A 19,318-nucleotide genomic window follows, 5' to 3' on the forward strand; every position below is an offset into this window, starting at 1 on the left:
ATGCATGCGTCATGCCAGCAGTATGCCTTTAATCCCACCAGAGGCAGCCAGATCTCTGAGTGCAAGACCAACCTGGTCTACAGAGCCAAGTCCTAGTATAGCCTGAACTACACAGAGGAACTCTGTCTCCACAAACAAAGCAAAGCCAAGAAGGATTTGTGTGTGAGACAGTGGTAAGCACTGAGGCCTCCTCTCCTCCTCTCCCAAATGGAGGTGTAATAGCTGTTTGTCAAGGTCGTATGGGGATTAGACTGTTTCACTGCAGTGCTTATGAAATGAAATGTTAGCTCTCAACTACTCAAAATGATGGAAGGCCATCAAAACTCAGAAGGTGGCCAGGTATGGCGGCACACACCTTTAATCCCAGCTCTCCAGAGGCACAGGCAGGTGGATTTCTGTGAATTCGAGGCCAGCCTGGTCTACACAGTCAGTCAGGCAACCCTGTAAGACACTGCCTCAATAAATAAATGAGTGAATAAGTGATTAAATAAGTAAACAACTAAATGAAAGGATAAATGAATGGACACATTAATTAATTAATTAATTATTAATTAAAAAACAAAAAACTCAAAGGATATCCGTGGCTGGGAGGCAGCTCCATAGTATAGCAAATGCCTGGTACGCCTGAGTCTAGGCTTCATTCCCAATACTGATGGGAAGACAAGAAGGAGAGGACAGCAGACAGAGGTAGATTCTCATTCTTTTTTCTTTCCTTAAAAACACAGGCCTTTTATGATTGTTTTATTTGTGTCTATCTGTCTGTCTATCTGTCTGTGTGTGACCCGTGTATATGAGTACCTGTGTGTGTGTGTGTGTGTGTCTGTCTGTCTGTCTGTCTGTGTGACCCATGTGTATGAGTACCTATCGAGGCTAGAACAGGACATAAGATCTGCTGGAATTACAAGCAGTTGTTGAGCTTGTATGGTTACTGATGTGGGTGCTGGGAACCAACCCCCAGTGGTCCTTGGGAAAAATAGCAAGTGATTTTAACCACTGAGCCATCCCCCCTAGATTCCCACAGTTACAGTGGAGAGGACACGACTACAAGAATCCTGAGCTTCATCTAGGCAACTCTCAAGCTTGACCCCTTCAAAGGATGGCTTTCGGCCTGAGGCATAGCTCACTGGTAGAGTGAGTGCTCAAGGCATAAGGCCCCAGCGCACCACCTTTAGCATCCCCTCCTCCCCACAAGGGAAGATTTGCGTATGACTGGGTGATCTCAATCTGCCTACCTAAACATAAAATCGCTGAAGCAGGGCGGCCACTAAAATAAATAAATGGCCTTGGCCTGTATCCATATTTATTGACTACATCAATAGGACAGGCAGAAATGGGTGGAGAAAGCAGAGGAAGTTAAACACTGGCTGTCTGTCATCTACGAAAGGATGCAGGAACCTAATGCCTCATCTGACTCTATGTTGTCCTTGTTCACCCAGCTCCTTGGCACGTCACCAGGACTAGGGCCCGAAGGCCCCAGCCGTATGCACGCTCCAGGAACTTGGGTACAGACTCCTGCTCCAGGCTTTATGGGTGCACAGCTCTGCTCCATGTCTCTCAGGCTCTAACTCCCAACCTCCCCCTGCCACAGTCCCAGGCCCTTCTGCATCTCACGGCATATTTCAGGACTTCGCCATCTGTGCAGGGAAGGGGTGAAGAGCAGTGATGGTCAGAACCAGCTCTTGAATCATTCATCTAACACTTTTCAAAAGTCAGGAGGCTCCTGAGGATGCAGTCCCACCCCCTCACCTGCCCAGAGCCCCAAGGCATGGGCTCCAGTGATCCACACAGGATAGGAGGGCAAACAACGTGGGATTGGAGAGGTTGCCTTGACAGGTCAGGCTTATTTTCCAGGTCTCGTGCCATTCTCAGTTCTTCGCACAGCTCCCCGGGTACAGTTTGCACTTTCTGATCACACTGACATCATCCTGTGATTTCTAAGCCGAGGTTCCCTCCCTCTCCTTTGACAGCTGATGGCTTTTCATCTGCACCACATGACCACAGACCACCTGCTCACCTCCTCTGCCTCCCTGCCCCTGAGGGGAAGCCTCTTGGTGTGGGTTCTATGAACCCTTCCCTTTAGTAATAGTCGAGCAATGGGTTTGAGTTGGAAAGCCAAGGAGGGAGCCGACACTGAGCTGCATTCTTACCATCCTACTGCCCTCTCATGGAAGTCAGAGCGAAATGACTGCTTGGCAACACAGGGCAGAGTGAACTCAGAAGAAAGGTTGTACCAGGAACTGTGAGGGGCGGGGCATGACTGGACACTGGGACAAAAGCTATTTTCAAAAGCAATGCCCAAGTGGAGGCAGTTTTGCCTGCCTAGAAACCTACACTTGCCTCCACCACTAACATCTCCCTCAAGAAAAAGCCCTAATACCTGCCTGAGGCTAGAACATAGGACTCCAACACCCCACGTGGCAGAAGCCTGAAGACAGGAGTCAGGGGTCTTGACTAAGTATCACCCACTATAGATGCTTCCCCACAACACTGTGGTGCCAAGCAGGCCATTCGAACATCTAAAAAGCTCCCACTCCCCCAACCACCACCGAAGGGAAAACGTCAGAAGTCCGGATCACAGCCAAAGAGAGAATACTTTTCCTGGTTGACATCGTAAGCCATTAAGAAGTCATCATGCTCCCACTACAGTGGAATTTCAATACGCCAGCGGATGGTACAGAACAGATACCTACTGAACCCAGAAGCCGAGAGAGCGAAGGGAAGGAGAAAACACCACCCAGCCTGTCTGGGTCCCCTCCATTCCATTCCTTAAGCTGTTAAACAAAGCACAGCCACACTACCTGTGTCGCAGGCAGTGAGTGGGCTGGGTGTACAGACATAAATCACGTGCCCACCCCCTTTCGGCAAACAAGCACGTCTTCCTGAGCCCTTCTCCTGTAACAGGCATCTACCCGGGTGCAAAAGGACCACCTGCAGTCAGTCCACACTGGTGAATGGTGGGTGAGAGGAAAACCAAGTCTGCCTGTCGAGAGGATCAAACTGGATTCTTGACTCAGGCAGACCAGCTCCCGCTCAGAAGGAGCGGTTTCAAGGCAGACATGTGTCAGATTGGAGCTACAGATGGGACAGTCGGGGAAAGTGCTGCGTTTGGCAGAAAGTGTTAACATTGCAATCAAAACATATCTGACTGCAGAACCAAAGGGCTGGACAGACTCTGTGATAATGAGCAAAGTTTTACTGTGAAATGGTACCCACAGTGAGGGCTCAAGTACCAATCCAGAGCTGGTCAGCCAAGGAGTGGTGAGTCCGATGTGAGGACGGTTCAGTGGGCAAAGGCTTGTTACCAAGCTTCAATCCCCAGGACCCTCATGGAAGGAGAAGATGGACTCCAGCAAGTTGTCCTCCAACCTCTACATGTGTGCACACTCACATGTGCAGACAAATAAATTAAAATGCAATTTTAAAAAATAATAAGGGGTTGGGGATTTAGCTCAGTGGTAAAGTGCTTGCCTAGCAAGCACAAGGCCCTGGGTTCGGTCCCCAGCTCCGAAAAAAAAAAAAATAATAATAATAATAATAATAAGGACTTGGCTGTGGTGCTTGCCTTTAATCCCAGCAACTTGGAAAGCAAAGGCAGGTGGATCTCTGAGTTCAAGGTCCGCTTGGTCTACAGAGCGAATTCCAAGACAACCAAGACTGCACAGAGAAACCCTGTCTCAAAACAAGCAGATGATGATGATGACGGCGGCGGCGGTGGTGGTAGTGGTGGGCAAGGCTGAGGAGATGCCTTGGAGGGTAAGAGTGCTTGCTGTGTAGCCTGAGTACCCAAGTAAAAAGTCAGGTGTGGCCATGTACCTATAACCCAGCACTGTGGGAGGAAGACGCAGGCAGACCCCTGGGGCTTGCTGGCTGCCAGCCTAGGCCAGGTTCAGTGAGAGAACTATCTTGATGGAGTAATTAGGCAGGGAGCCACAGAGCAGAACACCCAGTGTTCTCCTCTGGCCTCCATGTGCACCTGAGCACATGCTCCCGCAAATACACATGTGTAACACGCACAGTCACATGCACACAAAGAACAGAGATGATAATGAAACCGATTACGATGTGTGGTGGGGGCACCTTTGCTTTTCTGGCTGGCTTTGTGGTCATTTCGATGTAATAATGTAAATAATGATGTACATAATGATGTAAAGGTCATTTCGAGTTTAAGGTGTGGAAGGCATGAATAAAAATGTAATATATAATACCTATATGAGGCTTAGACCTTGCAGTCAGTATTGAAATGTCTGCATGAACCTAATTTGCAACTTCATGATTCATTGCTTATAACAAATATTTTAGGACTATTTGGAGAACTGTTAATTGCTTAAAATTAATAAATCAAACACCAGAGAATATACAGTAGATGTTCCTATGATTTCTGGTCCAGGCTCCGAAGTATGCACCAAGGTTTTGAGTCTGAGGACATATGAGCTGGACTGCCCATGTGCCCTCCATGAAGAACATGTGGTGGCAGCACATGTTAGACTGCAGAGACAAGACTGTGGAAGCATGTTCCCAAAGATATTCCCACCTATATGCCTTTGCCCACCCTTAAATCTCTGCTTGGACTGTCCTGTTTACCTAGACTATCCCCTGTCTAAAACTTCGGTTTTCTTCAAAACCCAGGGCAAATGCCATCTCTTCCGACAAATTTGCCTGATGTCTAGACAAGCAAGCTCTTCTCCGTGCAGTGTATGAGAAAGGGAAGGGACGTACACATGCACGCCTCATTATGCTCAAGCACCCGCTAGCCCGTGGACTCCCAAGAACTGGTCATTTGATAGCTGAAAAAGATGAATGGATCCCCTAAACCCCAGAAATCCTGGGCAGACCCAGATGGACCAGTTCCCTTTCTAAATATGCTCAGCAGACTGCAAAGGCTTCTTCCAAAGGGAAAAAAAGGTACTGCCCGAGGCACTTAACAGCAGGGGCCTCAGGTTCTTACCTCATACTCAAAGTTACCTCCCAAGGCACCAAGGTCTAGATGCAGATTCTTGAGAAGCTCACTGGAGCTCCGGATGCTCTGTGAGGAAAAACAATTGAGCTTAGTTAGGGTTTCTGTTGAAGTGATGGAGACCATGACCAAAAGCAACTTTTCATTTCTGCTTACAACTCTCAGGTCACGCTCCCTGACTGAAGGAACTCAGGGAAGGGACTGGAGGTAAAAACTAATGCAGAGGCCGTGGAGGAGCGCTGCCCACGAGCTTGCTCCTCCCAGCCTGCTCAGCCTACTTTCCTATAAAGCCCAAGACTGCCTGTGCAGGGACAGCACTGCCCACAGTGTGCCAGACACACATCAATCACTAATTAAGACAATGACCTACAGGTCTGCCTACAGCCCCGTCTTATGGAAGCATTTTTTTTTTTTCTCAACCAGGGTTCCCTCTTCTTGGATAACTCTAGATTGTGTTGGCAAGTGATAAGTCTAAAGGAACCAGCCAGTCCAGCATGAGGGCATGCAGGGGAGAGTGGGGTACCCAGGCAAGGCTTTGAAGGACTCTGGGCAGACCTTCCACTAAAGCCTCACTAAGTAGCCCATTATCCAGGGAGCAAAAGGCCAATCAAGTATGTTGTGTTCTCCAGATCAGACCTAAGATGTATACAGACTGGTCAAGAAAGGAAGTTATTGGGTGGAAATATCACTTTTACTTATTTTTAAAATGGTTGTGGGGGAGGGGGTGGCTCCGAGGTTATCCAAAGGCAGAACCAACCCATGTTCCCACCAACAGAGGATTGCACGAACAGAACACGGTGCAGACACACACCAGGCTTTACACACTCACCACAGCATACTGAGTGAGAGGGTGCTAGACATGAAAGAGAAACACTGTGTGAGCTTACTCATATGAGACATCTAGAACTGGCAAGTGTATGAGAGAAAGGGGAAATGGGACTTAGAGGTTATCAGGGGCTGGAGGGGAAAGGAATGATTTATTGTCTAGTGGCTAGAATCTGGGATTTCGAACAAATTCTGAAAATGGACAATAGTGGTGGTAACATAACTTTAGGAAAACAACCAATATCCCCGAATTGCTGTACGGTTAAAACAAGTTACAACGCTTACGCATGCCCACAAGTGCTCAAGAGGAAAGGGTGTCTCGTCATTACCTGGTTGTCGCTCTCCTCTTCGTCCTCCTCGTTGGTCTCTTCCCCCAAAGTCAAGAGGCTGAGAGCACTCTTGCCCTCATGGACAGAAGCCAAGAGGCCCTTTGTACAAGCAGCAACCTTGAGACCCTGTGGAGGCTCCAAAACAGAAGGGCAACAACAGGGGAACTCACCAGGAGGACCTTTGGAACGATCCTGGCATGCTCCCTTGATTCCTTAGACAGGTTCCCAGTCAAGTCCTACCATGTCCACGAATCTACTTTACAGTTCTTGCTCCCTTCCCAACTTCTACTACCCCAGCCACGTGGATGGGGAAATCAGCACAGGTGGCTTACAGCCCAGCCCGCCCCCACTGCCAGGGTGACTCTGCTCAGACTAGATGACAAACTCTTAAAGACACGGCTTGTGTCTCGGTGACAGGCCACCGTTCCAGGTGTGACACCCAGAAGGCCCCGCAGTAGCAAGATGCATGCACAGCAGAGAAAGGACTCACCAGCATGGCCTCCCCAAGATGCCCAGGATCTGCCGAGCTCCCCAAGCTCACACTCTGGGATCCACGAAGAGCGGAGAATGGGGCATCCCCAAGCCCTCGTAAGGGAGCCAGGCCCCAAAGAGGGGCCTGGACTGGGGCTAAGGAGGGACCCAGGACCTGGGCAATAGAACACATCTCGTTACAAACCCCAGAAACCGCAAGGCTCTCAGGGTGTCGGAAGCAGATATAAAAATAAAGCATCTAAATTCTGCCTGTTCAAGTTTAAAAACGCCTCCGCCTGGAGGCTGCTAATGAAGCACAGCACCCAGAAATACCATTGTGCCGACTGGGTGAGTGAGAAACGGCAGGCTGGCTTCCTGATCCTGCTAACTTGTGTGCTCGCTCACATCTGGCAGATGCTAAGACGGGGGGAAAAGGGGGCACACATAACAAGGGAGTAGGATGGGGAGGTAGAGATAAAAGTCTAGCTACTAGAAGTCTCTTGACGCTTGAAAGTGATGAGTCAAGAAAAAGCAGCCTCACTACGCTATTGACGAACATGGAGGTAAACACAGGAGCAAAGCGCGGGCCTCCTGGGAGGTCTCTGCACACGGGCGGCTGCTGTACTTAAGTGCGAGCCACAAGTCATTCTCTTTGGTTTGCTTTCCCCCGGGAGCCAAGTGAAGACTTCCTTTGTGCCAGTGAGGACTGGAGTCACAACCCAGACTGGGTCAGGATGTGTGAAGCCTCGGGCTACTCACAGCCCCTCACACCTCCAGTTCTTCCGTCTGCGAGGTCTGCTACTCGGCCCAAAGGAGATGAGGAACACAGGGGCTCCTGGATGGGCCCAGTGCAGCAGTACGTGTGCACTGTGTGCGTCTGACTTAACAAGAGCGAGAGGCCAGCACAGGAGCTGCAGAGACGGCTCACGGGTTAAGAAAGTCTGCTGATCTTCCAGGGGATCTGAGTGCATTCAGTTCCCATAACCCACTTCGGTCAGCCCACACACAACCACCTCCAACCCTAGTCCCAATCTTTGACACCCTCTTCTGGCCCCCACAAGCACTTGTAGTTGCACACACCCATGCACACACACACCACGCACACACACACCACACACTATCTTAAAAAAAAAAAGAGATCGGCGTAGCATACTGGGAATACATTACAAGACCCTTCAAAACTTTTCTCAAATTTATAAAACAGAGAGAACGTATTTTGTTCCACTCTAGCCCCTAAGAGTAAACGAAGAAAGGGGGATCCAAAGGTCAGGGTCACCATCCTCTCAGTTAGGCTGGCCCGCAGAAGAGTCTCTGCTCTCAGAGAACACCTGAGGTAAGATCTGTTAATGACGGATCATCCTCCCTGTTGTAGAGCATCTGGGTCAGGGAGAAAGGCTGCCGACACGTGAAGTTGGCCAGCGATGCTCAACACTAGGCCCTGCTCGTCCTTAGGCTCACCTAAGGTGGGCTCTGTCACCATGTGGAGACCCCACTTAAGTAAGCGGAGGTGGGTATGGTCAAGAGCCCTGTCCAAAGTCACAGGTTTAGTTGGGCAGAGAGGGGATTGAGCCCTGGAGTATCTATCTCAAAGCAAGTGCTTTGTGTGCTCCTATGACTATGTTAAGAAAAAGCACAGGAAGTTTCTCCCAGTGAATTGTGAGCAAGCGGAGCCTGCCCGGCCTGCTCAGCCCCTCCGCCTGTCCAAGCATTATCAGCAGAATCCTTCCCACACTGTATTTATAGAAAATTACAGACTCCTGACATGGTTAATTTGCTAACATGCTGGGGGCTTGAGGGAGGGAAACGGGCATGCTGGGGGCTTTGTTCTCTTGGGCCTTTACTGAGTCGGTGGTTAGCAGGGAAATTATAGATCCCTGGCTCCTAGCTGATCATCTCCTATAGACGGCCATTAACTCTGAGCATGGGGCTATGTGTGCCGGTGTCCTTCAGAGCAGATAAATGTGATGCCATTGTGCTAATTAAAACTTTCAGGGTAATCTGTGGCTTATCCGATATTTATAGTACTATACTAGTTATTAGAACTAACGGAGAAACCGGTGCGTGTCAGCAATTAGGGACCAGAGGGGACAACTGGGTAAAGTGGCAGCTGGGCCACAGCAAAACAGCTAGGGAATTCAAAGTGAGCCCTGTGGTCTCCGTCCAACTTGATTTCTGAATGAAGAACCGGGTGAATCTTGGCAGTGAAGGGATGACAAGATAACTCCCGCCATTTGGAAAATACCAGTGGGAAAGTGAAGTCAACGCCTGAGGCGGGGTCATGTGATTTTTCTGGGGACCCTGGGAGGCAAGGAACAGAAGCAGCCGACTGGGTGGCAGCAGCAGACTGTGGGCCCTGTGCTTCCTGGGGACTGTGTGACTCCAAGAAGGGAACATGCGAAGCAGAAATTCCCATGATTCTAGGGAATTCATGTTCCCTAGAATCGGCAGATGGGAAAGGCTTCTCAACTCCCAGAAGGTGCCTGGATCCTGTACGAGGGCGGGGGTCAGTGCCACTGTGCCCACCCTCAGAAGCAATCCCTTCCCAGCAAGTGTGTGAACCGCCCGTGAGCATGGCTACGGCCGGGGAGGGCTGAGCGGATACCCTCAGCTTTAGACTGCAGACAATGGAACAGAACAAACTTGAAACCCAGGTCATCTGCCAGGTGGCTGTTTGGGTGGTTAAGGGATCCTCAGTTAAGAAAGAGCATCGGGAAAGCAAACGCTGGCCTGAAGGCTTTGGAGGAGCAGTGTCAGTACCGCCTGCTCCCTCCCTGCTGAGCTGGGGGAGGAGGGCAAGGCCTTAGGCCCTGCTACCTAAGAAGCCTACCTGGTTGAGAAGCTGCATCTTGCTTGGCTCTGCAGCAAGTCCAATGTCGGAACTCGGTGGGACTAGCCCCTGCCTGAGGCCGCTGCTCGGCTGGCACTGTGCTGGCTGAGAGGGCTCCTGCCCCGGAGGGGCGGACACTGCTCCTGGAGGATGTTCTAGCAGCTCCGGCCCCCAGGTCAGTAACCCCGAGTCCCTTTCTGGAGCTATGATGGACTTGTGTTCACCCTCACTAGACATCCTGGAAGACTCATTGGCTGTGCCACAGACCATGCCGGCGACATCTTTGCACGGCACTTCCTGCATGTTCTCAGGCAGCCCTAGCCCCTCCAGCCGCCTGGAGATCTTGACCATCTGCAGGATGTGCTGATAGAACCTCTGGTCCTCGGAGTAGTCTTCACTCTCGGACTGCTCCTCCGTGGAGCTCACGTGGGACAACTGGGGCCCCAGGAAAGGGCAGAAGTGCACATCTCTAGGCCCTGGGCCTGACTGGCCCATGACAGGAACAGACCCCTGGGGGTTCTGCAGGTCCCAGGGGAAGTTGTTTACCTCACCTAGGACCTGTGAGCCAAGGGGTGAGGCCAGGCTGCTGCCCCCTCCACTACTGCTATCTGAGTCAGCCGTGGGAACACTAGGCCTCCTCTCTTCATTGGGAGGTTCTGGAGCCTCAGGTGGAGGATGATGCCTGTCTTCGATGGCAGGATCCCCTGAAGGGGGCTTTGGAACTGGTTCTGATGCCGGGGTGTCAGGCGGCATCAGCAAGGGCCCCCGTGGTGATTCTTCGGCTGAGGCCTCTGCAGCCTTGGGAGCAGTGGGTTTTGTTTCCTTGCATCTCTCTGGGGCGTCCTTGTTGATAAGCTTGGAGACCTGCCCCATCCACAGGCCTGGAGGCTCTCTCCTCCACCTCTCCCTGCCCAGGTCCCCACCTTCCCCAGGGACTCCCTGCCAGCTGAAGTCTTCTGCTGGGCTGCTCTCTAGTAAAAACCGCTTGTTCTTCCGGGCAGCTGATACGTGGCCAGATGAACAAAGGGACAGGGAGGGCTCCTCCTCAGAGGGTGGTAAGGAAACGGGGCTCTGACCTTTGTCCCCTCCAGGGCCTGTGCAGTTCAGTGCAGCTATGCTGTGGTTGTGATGCTCCCCTCTCAGCTGCAGGCCTTTGGGAGCCTCAGAAAGCTTAGAGTGAGCAGGGGTCTGGCTCCTACATTCTGACACATCCTGCCCACTGTGGAGTAGTTCGGGGTTCTGAAAACCCCCCGCGCCGGGTCTCTGCTGTCTGGTCCTCAGTTCCATTTTTTCTATTTCAGGGTCTGAAAACCCCAGGTAGATTTTCTCTGTGGCCTTCTGGACTGACTCCAGACCCTGTGGGTCTCCTAACTCTGTCTTGCACTGGATCGAAGGCCTGCCTAAGATTTTCTCCACGTCAGCAAAGATCTGGTGGGTTCGAGAAGCTTGGCCTTTGGAGAGTGGCTGCAGCTTACCAGGAAGGGCACCCATGAGAGGCCACGGTGTGTCGCCCAGCATGCACGGGCTCCTCCCTTTCTTAAAGGCCTCATTTCTAGCCTGTACCTCTTGGTCTAGGTCCAGATCAGCAAGCCCAGGTGCTGAGAGAGGGGACAGGCCACGGAGAAAGGAGGAAGAAGGCAGAAGTCCCTGTTCAGGCTGTGGTTCCTAGATGGGTATATAAACACGCAGAGAAAACTAAGACTGACCTTCTGATATATTCTTGCTGCCTCAGCCCAAGACCCGAAGCAGGAAACCACCCTCCTTAAGGTAAAGCAGAAATCAGGGAAAAAGAAGAAAGGCCAAACAAGGCCAAACTCCCTTAAGCTAAACATGTGCCCTTTTCTAGGTTCTAGTTCAGAGAGAGAGAGAGAGAGAGAGAGAGAGAGAGAGAGATATTAACAGCCTACGAACCTTGCTCCAAAGGACCCTGGAGACTAGGTACCTAGGGAGCTACCACCGTGTGAAGGCTGCAGCATGACAGGGAAGAACGCCAACATAACCTCAGGGATCCCAGAGTAGCCCTGTTTTGTTTCTAGGCTGCCACAGAGCAGCCATCTGCAGATGCCACTAGTCAAAGCCTGGAAACCACAGGCCTGTGTTCAATCCCCAAGCTTCCTCTAGCCCTCAGGTTCAGGATTGGCTACTTTTATCAAGGACTACTTTTATGCTGTATCAAGGACTCCAGAAATGTCCTCTGAGAGAGAGAAGAGAGGAAGCCAGGGAAACACAGTCAGTGCCTTCTATAACCATTCCCAAGTTGAGACTGCTTAAAGACATCCAGTCACAGAACCTTGGGGCTACAAGAGAGCCTTTCGGTAGCCAACAGCCTCTGCAAATACACTAACCAGCCAGCTGGGAGCACATATTTTCCAGAGGGCCCAGGCCACCTGAGCCCAGGTAGCCTGTGAGCCTCAGGCCTGACCACTGGACAAACACAAGGTACCTGACCTGAGTCCTAAAAATCCCACTGAGGACCTGGTCCAGCTGTCCTTCTAACTTCAACAAGAAGCTCCTGGGACTCAAACACACATCCAGAGCCATGTCTGTCACCTTGAGTCAGGTTGGAGCCTGCCAAAATATCATTTTGGATTATCCTGGGCTAAAGAAAAGCCCACCACTGCCTTCTGCTTTTCAAATACATGAGAGTATTAGAAAACTCCAAGATTCTATTTGGAAAGCACCTGTCTTCATCTTTCTGTGGGATCAGGTGTCTCACCCCATTTCTCAGAACAGTGTGTGCACAGAGCTGGGGGCAGCAAAGGGATCCACAGCAGCAACAGAACATGAACATGACAGAGCGAAAGACTTAACAACTGCTCAAAACCAGAACTGACGCCTTAGGAAAGAAGAAGGTGGGGCTGGGAATGGGGCTTGCTGGTAGAACACCTGCCTAGCAAATGTGTGGTCCTAGGAATCCTCAATACAGGGACGGACGGATGGACACACACCCGCATGCACACACACACTCACTCACACTCACACACACTCACACAGACACACACACTCTCACACACTCACACTCACACTCACACACACAGACACACACTCACACACTCACACACTCACACACACACTCACAGACACACATGCACACACACTCATACTCGCACACACACTCATACTCACACACACACTCACACTCGCACACACACACAAACACACATGCTCACACACATGCTCACACATACATCCACACAAACTCACACACATACACACGCGCGCACACATGCACACACACTCACACACACGCACACAGACACACTTACACTCACACATACTCCAGGTCTTCCCAGTGCTCCCCACAGGCCTGAACTGAGCTGCTTCCTCAGCTTGCATGGAGGGAACAAAGTCTATATCCTCAACCACATACAAGGCTCTCGCTCAGCTCCTCCTGAAGGAAGGGTGACCACGTTCAGACATGCTGAGGGGCAGATAAACAATGAAATGAGCAGAGCCCTCAGAACTCAATAAAAAAGCTACTGGAAGCCAAGTGAAGATGATGCCTCTAACTCCTGCTGTCCTCCCGCTCCTCCTCTTCCTTCTCCCCTCCCCCTCCCCCTCCCCCTCCTCCTCGGACTCTGGCCACAGAGACCTCCGATTATGTCAACTGAGCCAATGGCATATATGCATCAATTATAGGCTGCCCTCAAACTCGTGACCCTCCGACCTCAGCCTTCCAAGTCCTAGGACTGCAGGTTTGTGACACGAACCCCGGATTTTCCTTTAAAACCTAAAGGCACTGGTGTTCTGACAATTTTAAGATAATGACAAATAATGAGTCCACACCCAACTCAACAGTTCCTGTCTATTACCCTTCCAGAGCAGCAAATGCCACCACTTCTCCAATCAATCGTAAAACACAATCCTTGCCCCGCTGAGCTCACACTCTCTCTAGTACAGTCGTGCAACTTCCCAAGAAGAGAGAAGAAAGTATTCACAGAAGTAACAACTTCCAGAGGCTGAAAGAAAGATCTGCCAGGTAAAATGAGACAATGTCCTGTCAAGAGTGCATTGTCTTACCCCCTGGCAGGTCCCCATGGGTCCCCACACCCCTTTGGACTGCAGCCCTGGGTAGAGGCTGCCTCAGGCTGACTCACCAGAGGACTTTTAGAGGTCTCTTTGTCCTTTTTGTTTTTCTTTTCCTTTTTCTTTTTCTTGTCTTTTTTCTTAATGGCCCCGGGAGCCGACCACTTCTCCCGCTCTTGGATGACCAACTTCCGGTAGTGCTCATCACAGGGGTGGTCCCAGATGGACTGCCCAGTGTCAAAGTTGAAATAGTAAAGGTCGCCTGTGATGTTCTGGCTAGGGGTGAGCAGAGTTTGGAAGTCAGTCCCTTCTAAGGCCCAGCAAGAACAAAATTCATTAAGAAAGAACAAATACTGGGATATATAAACTAACTTATAGCAGTGGATAGTTGTTTTATAAAGTGTGCTAAACATCAAATGTGACACCGAAGAAGAGACAAATAAGGAACTGAAACGTAAATCTAGGAAATTACCCAGAATACAACACGGGAGATATGTTATTTTATAACATATAAAACATATAACATGTTATAAAGACATGGCGAATAAGACAGGGACATTTAAAGCTGCAACCACAGATGGCTTTTTTTTTTCCTTTCTTCATTTTATTTATTTACTTTAACACAAGCAACAAACTTCTGAACAATTACTCAAAGAAAAGAGATACCTGAAAATATACTAATTGATTTTTTTTTTTTAAGTGGGACTGGACAGATGGCTCAGCAGTTAACAGCACTGGCTGCTCTTCCACAGGATCTAGCTGTGCTACCCAGCACCTATATGGTGGCTCACGAGGTCTGTAACTCTAGTTCCAGAGGATCTGACATTCTCTTCTGACCTCCATTTGCAAAAGAATAAAGAAAAAGAAGAGTCCACAAGGAGCTGACCAGGGCTGGGGATGAAGCTGAACACAGGAAGCTCTTGTTCAGGCCCTGGTTCAGGTCACTCCCTCTCCTCGCCCCCACCTCCTGCACTGCATAACCCATCAACCTAATGTTAAGTGTTTAACCCCGACAGGAGCGGTGTCTCGGCAGTTAAGGGCACTTGCTCAGTTCCCAGCACCCACACAGCAGTTCACAACTGCATGGGACTCCGGTTCTAGACCCTTGACATCCTCTTCCAACTTTCTCGGGCATCTGCATGCACGGTGTACAGACAGACACACAGGCACACGCACGAGCGCACACACGCGCACACACACACACACACACATAGATCATCTTTGTAAAATTATGCTTTTCTACACAGTGTCCCAGGCACAGCGTTTGAAGTGGTACTTTCTGGTCTGAGGCTGTGGAGGACCTGAGCTCTCAGGACAAAGGAGTTAGAGAATTGAGTTCATCTCTTCCTACCTGAGGCCGACCTAGTTTACAAAGTCAGTCTGGGAGGTACATGGAGAGACTCTGTCTCAAAGGGCAAAGCAAAACTGGCCTGAACACTCTTACACCTCAGTGGGGAGGGATGAGAAAGGGTCTGATTATCTGGCTGGGCTGGAACTCCCTAGGCAAACCAGGCTTGGCCGGCCTCACACTCACAGCAATCCTCCTGCCTTTGTCTTTTATTTTTGTGCACTTATCCGCACACAGCTTCATTTCTATTTTTAGAATGGAATTTGAAGTTAAAACTTTCCCCACAAACAAAGTTCCCAGATTAGTAAATTCTACCGCATATTTAAAGCAGAAATAACAGCTATCCTTGTCCAGCAAGCTCGTCCACAAACCTGAAGGGGAAGACATCTCGTTCTGTGGGGACAGTGGCAACATGGCAGAAACGAGATGAAGGCATTATGAGAAAATGATACTACAGACCAGTTTCCCCCATGGATACAGATGCAATAACACCTAATGAGATTTTAGGAAATCAAATCCCATAAAATATAAAAGGGACCATGCATCATGACCAAGTGGAATTATCCAAGGAATATGAAGTTTTTTTAACATTTGAAAATCGGGGTCTGAGAAACAGCTCAGCTGGTGAAGGCGCTCAGGGACAAGCCCAAGGGCCCGAGTTCCCTTCCAGGAGCCCACATGGTAGACAGAGAAAACCGACTCCCACAAGTCCTCTGATCACCATACTTACAAGTGCTACGGTATGCCCACACCCACAAGCATAAGTCCGTAAGTAGATAGGTAGGTAGATAAATATAAATACAGAAATAAATGCAATTAAAGATTAATAAAAGTGCCTGAAAAAATCAATCGATGAATTTGACTCTCAGAAAAGACTGAAAAAGAAAACCAGATAATCTTGTCAACACGTGTAGTAAAGCACTGACTGGCTCAAATCCATCCACCCCTCTCCAAGGCTCAGCCAGCTACAGAAGACATTTCCCTGAGGAACGTCATTTACGGGAAACCCACAGCCAACAGCTACCTAACAAAGCAAAGACATCTGCTGTCACTACCTCCTCTGAAGGTTCTGGTCACCAGAGTAGAAAGGAGGAGACAAGAAGACCTTTATTCCTAGGAGACAGAATCGCTTCTGTAGAAAATGCTATAGAATCTTAAAATAAGTAAATAAATAAATAAATAAGCCACTAGGCCTGACATAATTGATTTTAGCAAGGTTGTACAGTGCAAGATCAATATACAGAAACCAATTTTACTTCCCTATGAAAGCAAGAAACAACCGGAGACTGAAAAGGCAGCACTTACAGAAGCATCAGATATGAACTACTTAGGGAAAAATCTGATAAAGAGAGTCAAGACATGTACACAAAAGCTATTAAACATTTCTTAGCGATATTAAAGGAAACCTTAATAAACAGAAACAGATACTGTTCACAGGCTGGAAGATTCAATATCATTTTAGATACCTATTCCCCCAAAATTGATTTATGTGCAGCCCCAATCCAAATAGTGAAGTGACAAGATAGCATTTAAATTCACCAGGAAATGCAAAGAGCTTAGAATGAGGCTTTGAAAAAATGGGAACAAGGGTTGGAGAGGTGGCTCAGCATTATGAGCACGGGCGCCTTTTCAGAGGATCCAGGTTCGATTCCCAGCATCCACATGGTGGCTAAGATCCATCTGTAACTCTAGTTCCAAGGGATCCAAGTCCCTCTTCTGGCTCCTCAGGCACCAAGTGGTACACAGACATAGATGCATGTGAAGTAGTCATAAACATTAAATGACTAATAATATTAACAATAATAAAAAGAAAATTGAAACAAGATTGGAATACCTACCCTGAAAGATTTCCAGACTTATTACAAAGCTGTGTGCTCAGGAGAGAACAGCATAAAGTGTATGATTGAATCAACAGCAGGGCGCAGGGAATACAGAAACTGATCTTGCTTCTAACATCTATGGGTGTTTTGTCTGCATGTATGTCTGTGTGCCACGTGTGCTGGTGCCCTTGGAGGCCGTAGAGAACATAGAATCCCCTGGAACTACAGTCACAGATCACTGTAAGCCAACACATGGGTGCTGGGAATCAAACCCACATCCTCTGGAAGAAAAGCCGGTGCTCTTAACCACCTAGCCATCTCTCTAACCCCCAAAACAGCCTCCCTTATGCATAGTTAGTCTCAAAAACATCTAAATGTTCTTTAGTAAAAGATTTTTTTTATTTGTTTGTTTGTTTTTTAAGAATGTGGTACACTTGAAGTGAGGACACACACAGCCCAGTTATAGAGTGGGTAACACGCACAAGGCTCTGTGTTCCAGACACACACACACACACACACACACACACACACACACACACACACACACACACACACAGAGTGGCATGTCTAGTATGAGAAAGTACACAACTGATAAAATAAAAAAGTAAGGCAGTGTGATTATTAGGTTTTAATATCAACTTGCCACAACCTAGAGTCACCCACGCATACAGTCTCAATTGGGAGATTTTCTAGATCTGTTGGGTGATGGGCATGTCTGGAGGACATTATATTGTTAACCAACCAGTTAACAGTCCACTGTGGGTAGCATTATTTCCTGATGTGGGGACTGAGGCTGTTTAAGAGTAAAAATAGATGCCAGTAGTGCGTGCCTTTAATCCCAGCACTCTGGAAACAGAAGCTGTGAGTTCAAGGACAGTCTGATGTTCACAGAGAGGTTTTTTTTGTTTTTTAAATTTTTATTTATTTATTATATATAGTGTTCTGCCTGCATGTTTGCCTGCAGGTCAGAAGAGGGCACCAGATTCATAATGAATGGTTGTGAGCCACCATGTGGTTCCTGGGATTTGAACTCAGGACCTCTGGAAGAGCAGCCAGTGCTCTTAACTGCTGAGCCATCTGTCCAGTCCTACAGATAACTTTTAATGACTTATGTTATTTCAGAAAATAAGAAGTAGTTCTTTTTTTTTTTTTTTTTTTTTTTTTTTTTTTTTTTTTTTTTGGTTCTTTTTTTCGGAGCTGGGGATCGAACCCAGGGCCTTGCGCTTCCTAGGTAAGCGCTCTACCACTGAGCTAAATCCCCAGCCCCAAGAAGTAGTTCTTATTCTTCCTATAGGACAAGGGAGTGTCAGCTACACTAGCAGGTACATGAAGGTAGCTGGCACAAGGCCTGGCACACAGCTGGCCCTAAACCAGCCACACACACACACACACACACACACACACACACACACACACACACACACACACACACACATACACACATACACCTGCCATCAGAAAGGGGCACCGGCACAAAACAAAAATCTTCCAAACACAAGCTTTCGTCTCAGCACCCGGAATACTGTCGGAAGCGCTAACAGATTTCCTAGAAAAAGATGTGAGACTGGAACTGGTCCAAGGAGAGGCAGCCAAAAGACCAACAGAACAAGGAGCCTGTCGAGTGCGAGAAGCTGAAAAGAGTCAGTCTGTGCCTTCAGCTGAGGAGAGAAAGGTGGGTAGGCACAGCCATTTTGAAGTTCGTCAACCCGTTAAATGGCTTGGGTAAGAAAGGGGCAATTACCTAGGCCACCAAACGCACCTTCTCAGCTGAGACAGGGCCTCTAGGACACCCAAACCCTACACTGGGGTGAGATGTAAACTCAGGGTCCCAGCTTGGGGAGGGAGGACAACCTGGAGAAGGCTTCACACCCATGATGAGAAGAAATAAAGAGAGGAGGAACAGACACAGAACAGTGTCCCTGAATGGAGATGACACTGTCCTCATGAGCAGGGAGGTAGCAGCAGACACTGGGGCTTATTTCAGTCCCCGCCCCTGCTCCCCACCCCCAGGCGCCGTTTTCTCACTGTAAACCTCTGCTTCTCGGAGATAACCTGAATGAGTTCTCCCACAATCTAGATAGCTTTAAGGGAATTTAAAAATACCAACGGAACCCATGAATGTGAAGCCAGGCAAGAACGGGTTACACGAGGGGCTCACTGGGTAAAACGCGGGGGCCTGGCAGCCTGAGATCAGGGCCTGGAACCCAGGTGAAGGTAGAAGGAACTGACCAACTCTTCGAAGCTGTCCTCTGAAGTCCTCACTGTGGCACAGGTACCCATGCATACGCGTACGCACAGCAATGACTTAAAGAATCACGCCACACAAATTCAAGGACGGCGGACCAAGGATGATGGCCAAGGGAGACAGAAATCTTTTGCCAAACCCATGTGGCCTCACTACAGACTCCTTTGGCCTCAGCATCTATTTAGGCTTATTGAGGAGATGCGGACATCGCTTTTTCTGAGTGTGTGCATTCTCATATGTGTACTGATACATGCGTGTGTGCGTGCATGTGGTGGCCAGAGGACGAATGCAGGCATTGTGACTGAGAGCCATCTATGTTTTTGAGATAGTCTCTCACTGGCCCAGAGCTCACCAAGTAGGCTAGACTAGCTGGCTAGCAAGCCCCATGGATACGCCTGTTCACTATGCTGAGATTACAAGCAAGGGCCACCGTGCTTGGCTTTTTTTTTTTAAGTGCATGAGTTCTAGGAACC

At 49.0% G+C, this 19,318-nt stretch overlaps 1 protein-coding gene across 6 annotated transcripts in view; it reads right to left on the reverse strand.

The window, feature by feature from the left end:
* Positions 1 to 19,318, reverse strand: part of Cep164 (centrosomal protein 164) — a 63,574-nt gene that overhangs the window by 30,149 nt on the left and 14,107 nt on the right. For 3 of the 6 annotated variants that reach the window (NM_001427257.1, XM_087562710.1, XM_087562709.1), the window contains 4 exon segments: positions 4,946 to 5,023; positions 6,109 to 6,243; positions 6,599 to 6,754; positions 13,504 to 13,708. In NM_001427257.1, coding sequence (NP_001414186.1) covers positions 4,946 to 5,023; positions 6,109 to 6,243; positions 6,599 to 6,754; positions 13,504 to 13,708 — 574 coding nt within the window. 6 annotated transcript variants of the gene reach the window in all.

The sequence above is a fragment of the Rattus norvegicus genome, chromosome 8, assembly GCF_021556685.1.
Source record: "Rattus norvegicus strain SHRSP/BbbUtx chromosome 8, alternate assembly SHRSP_T2T, whole genome shotgun sequence".
Lineage (NCBI taxonomy): Eukaryota > Metazoa > Chordata > Mammalia > Rodentia > Muridae > Rattus > Rattus norvegicus.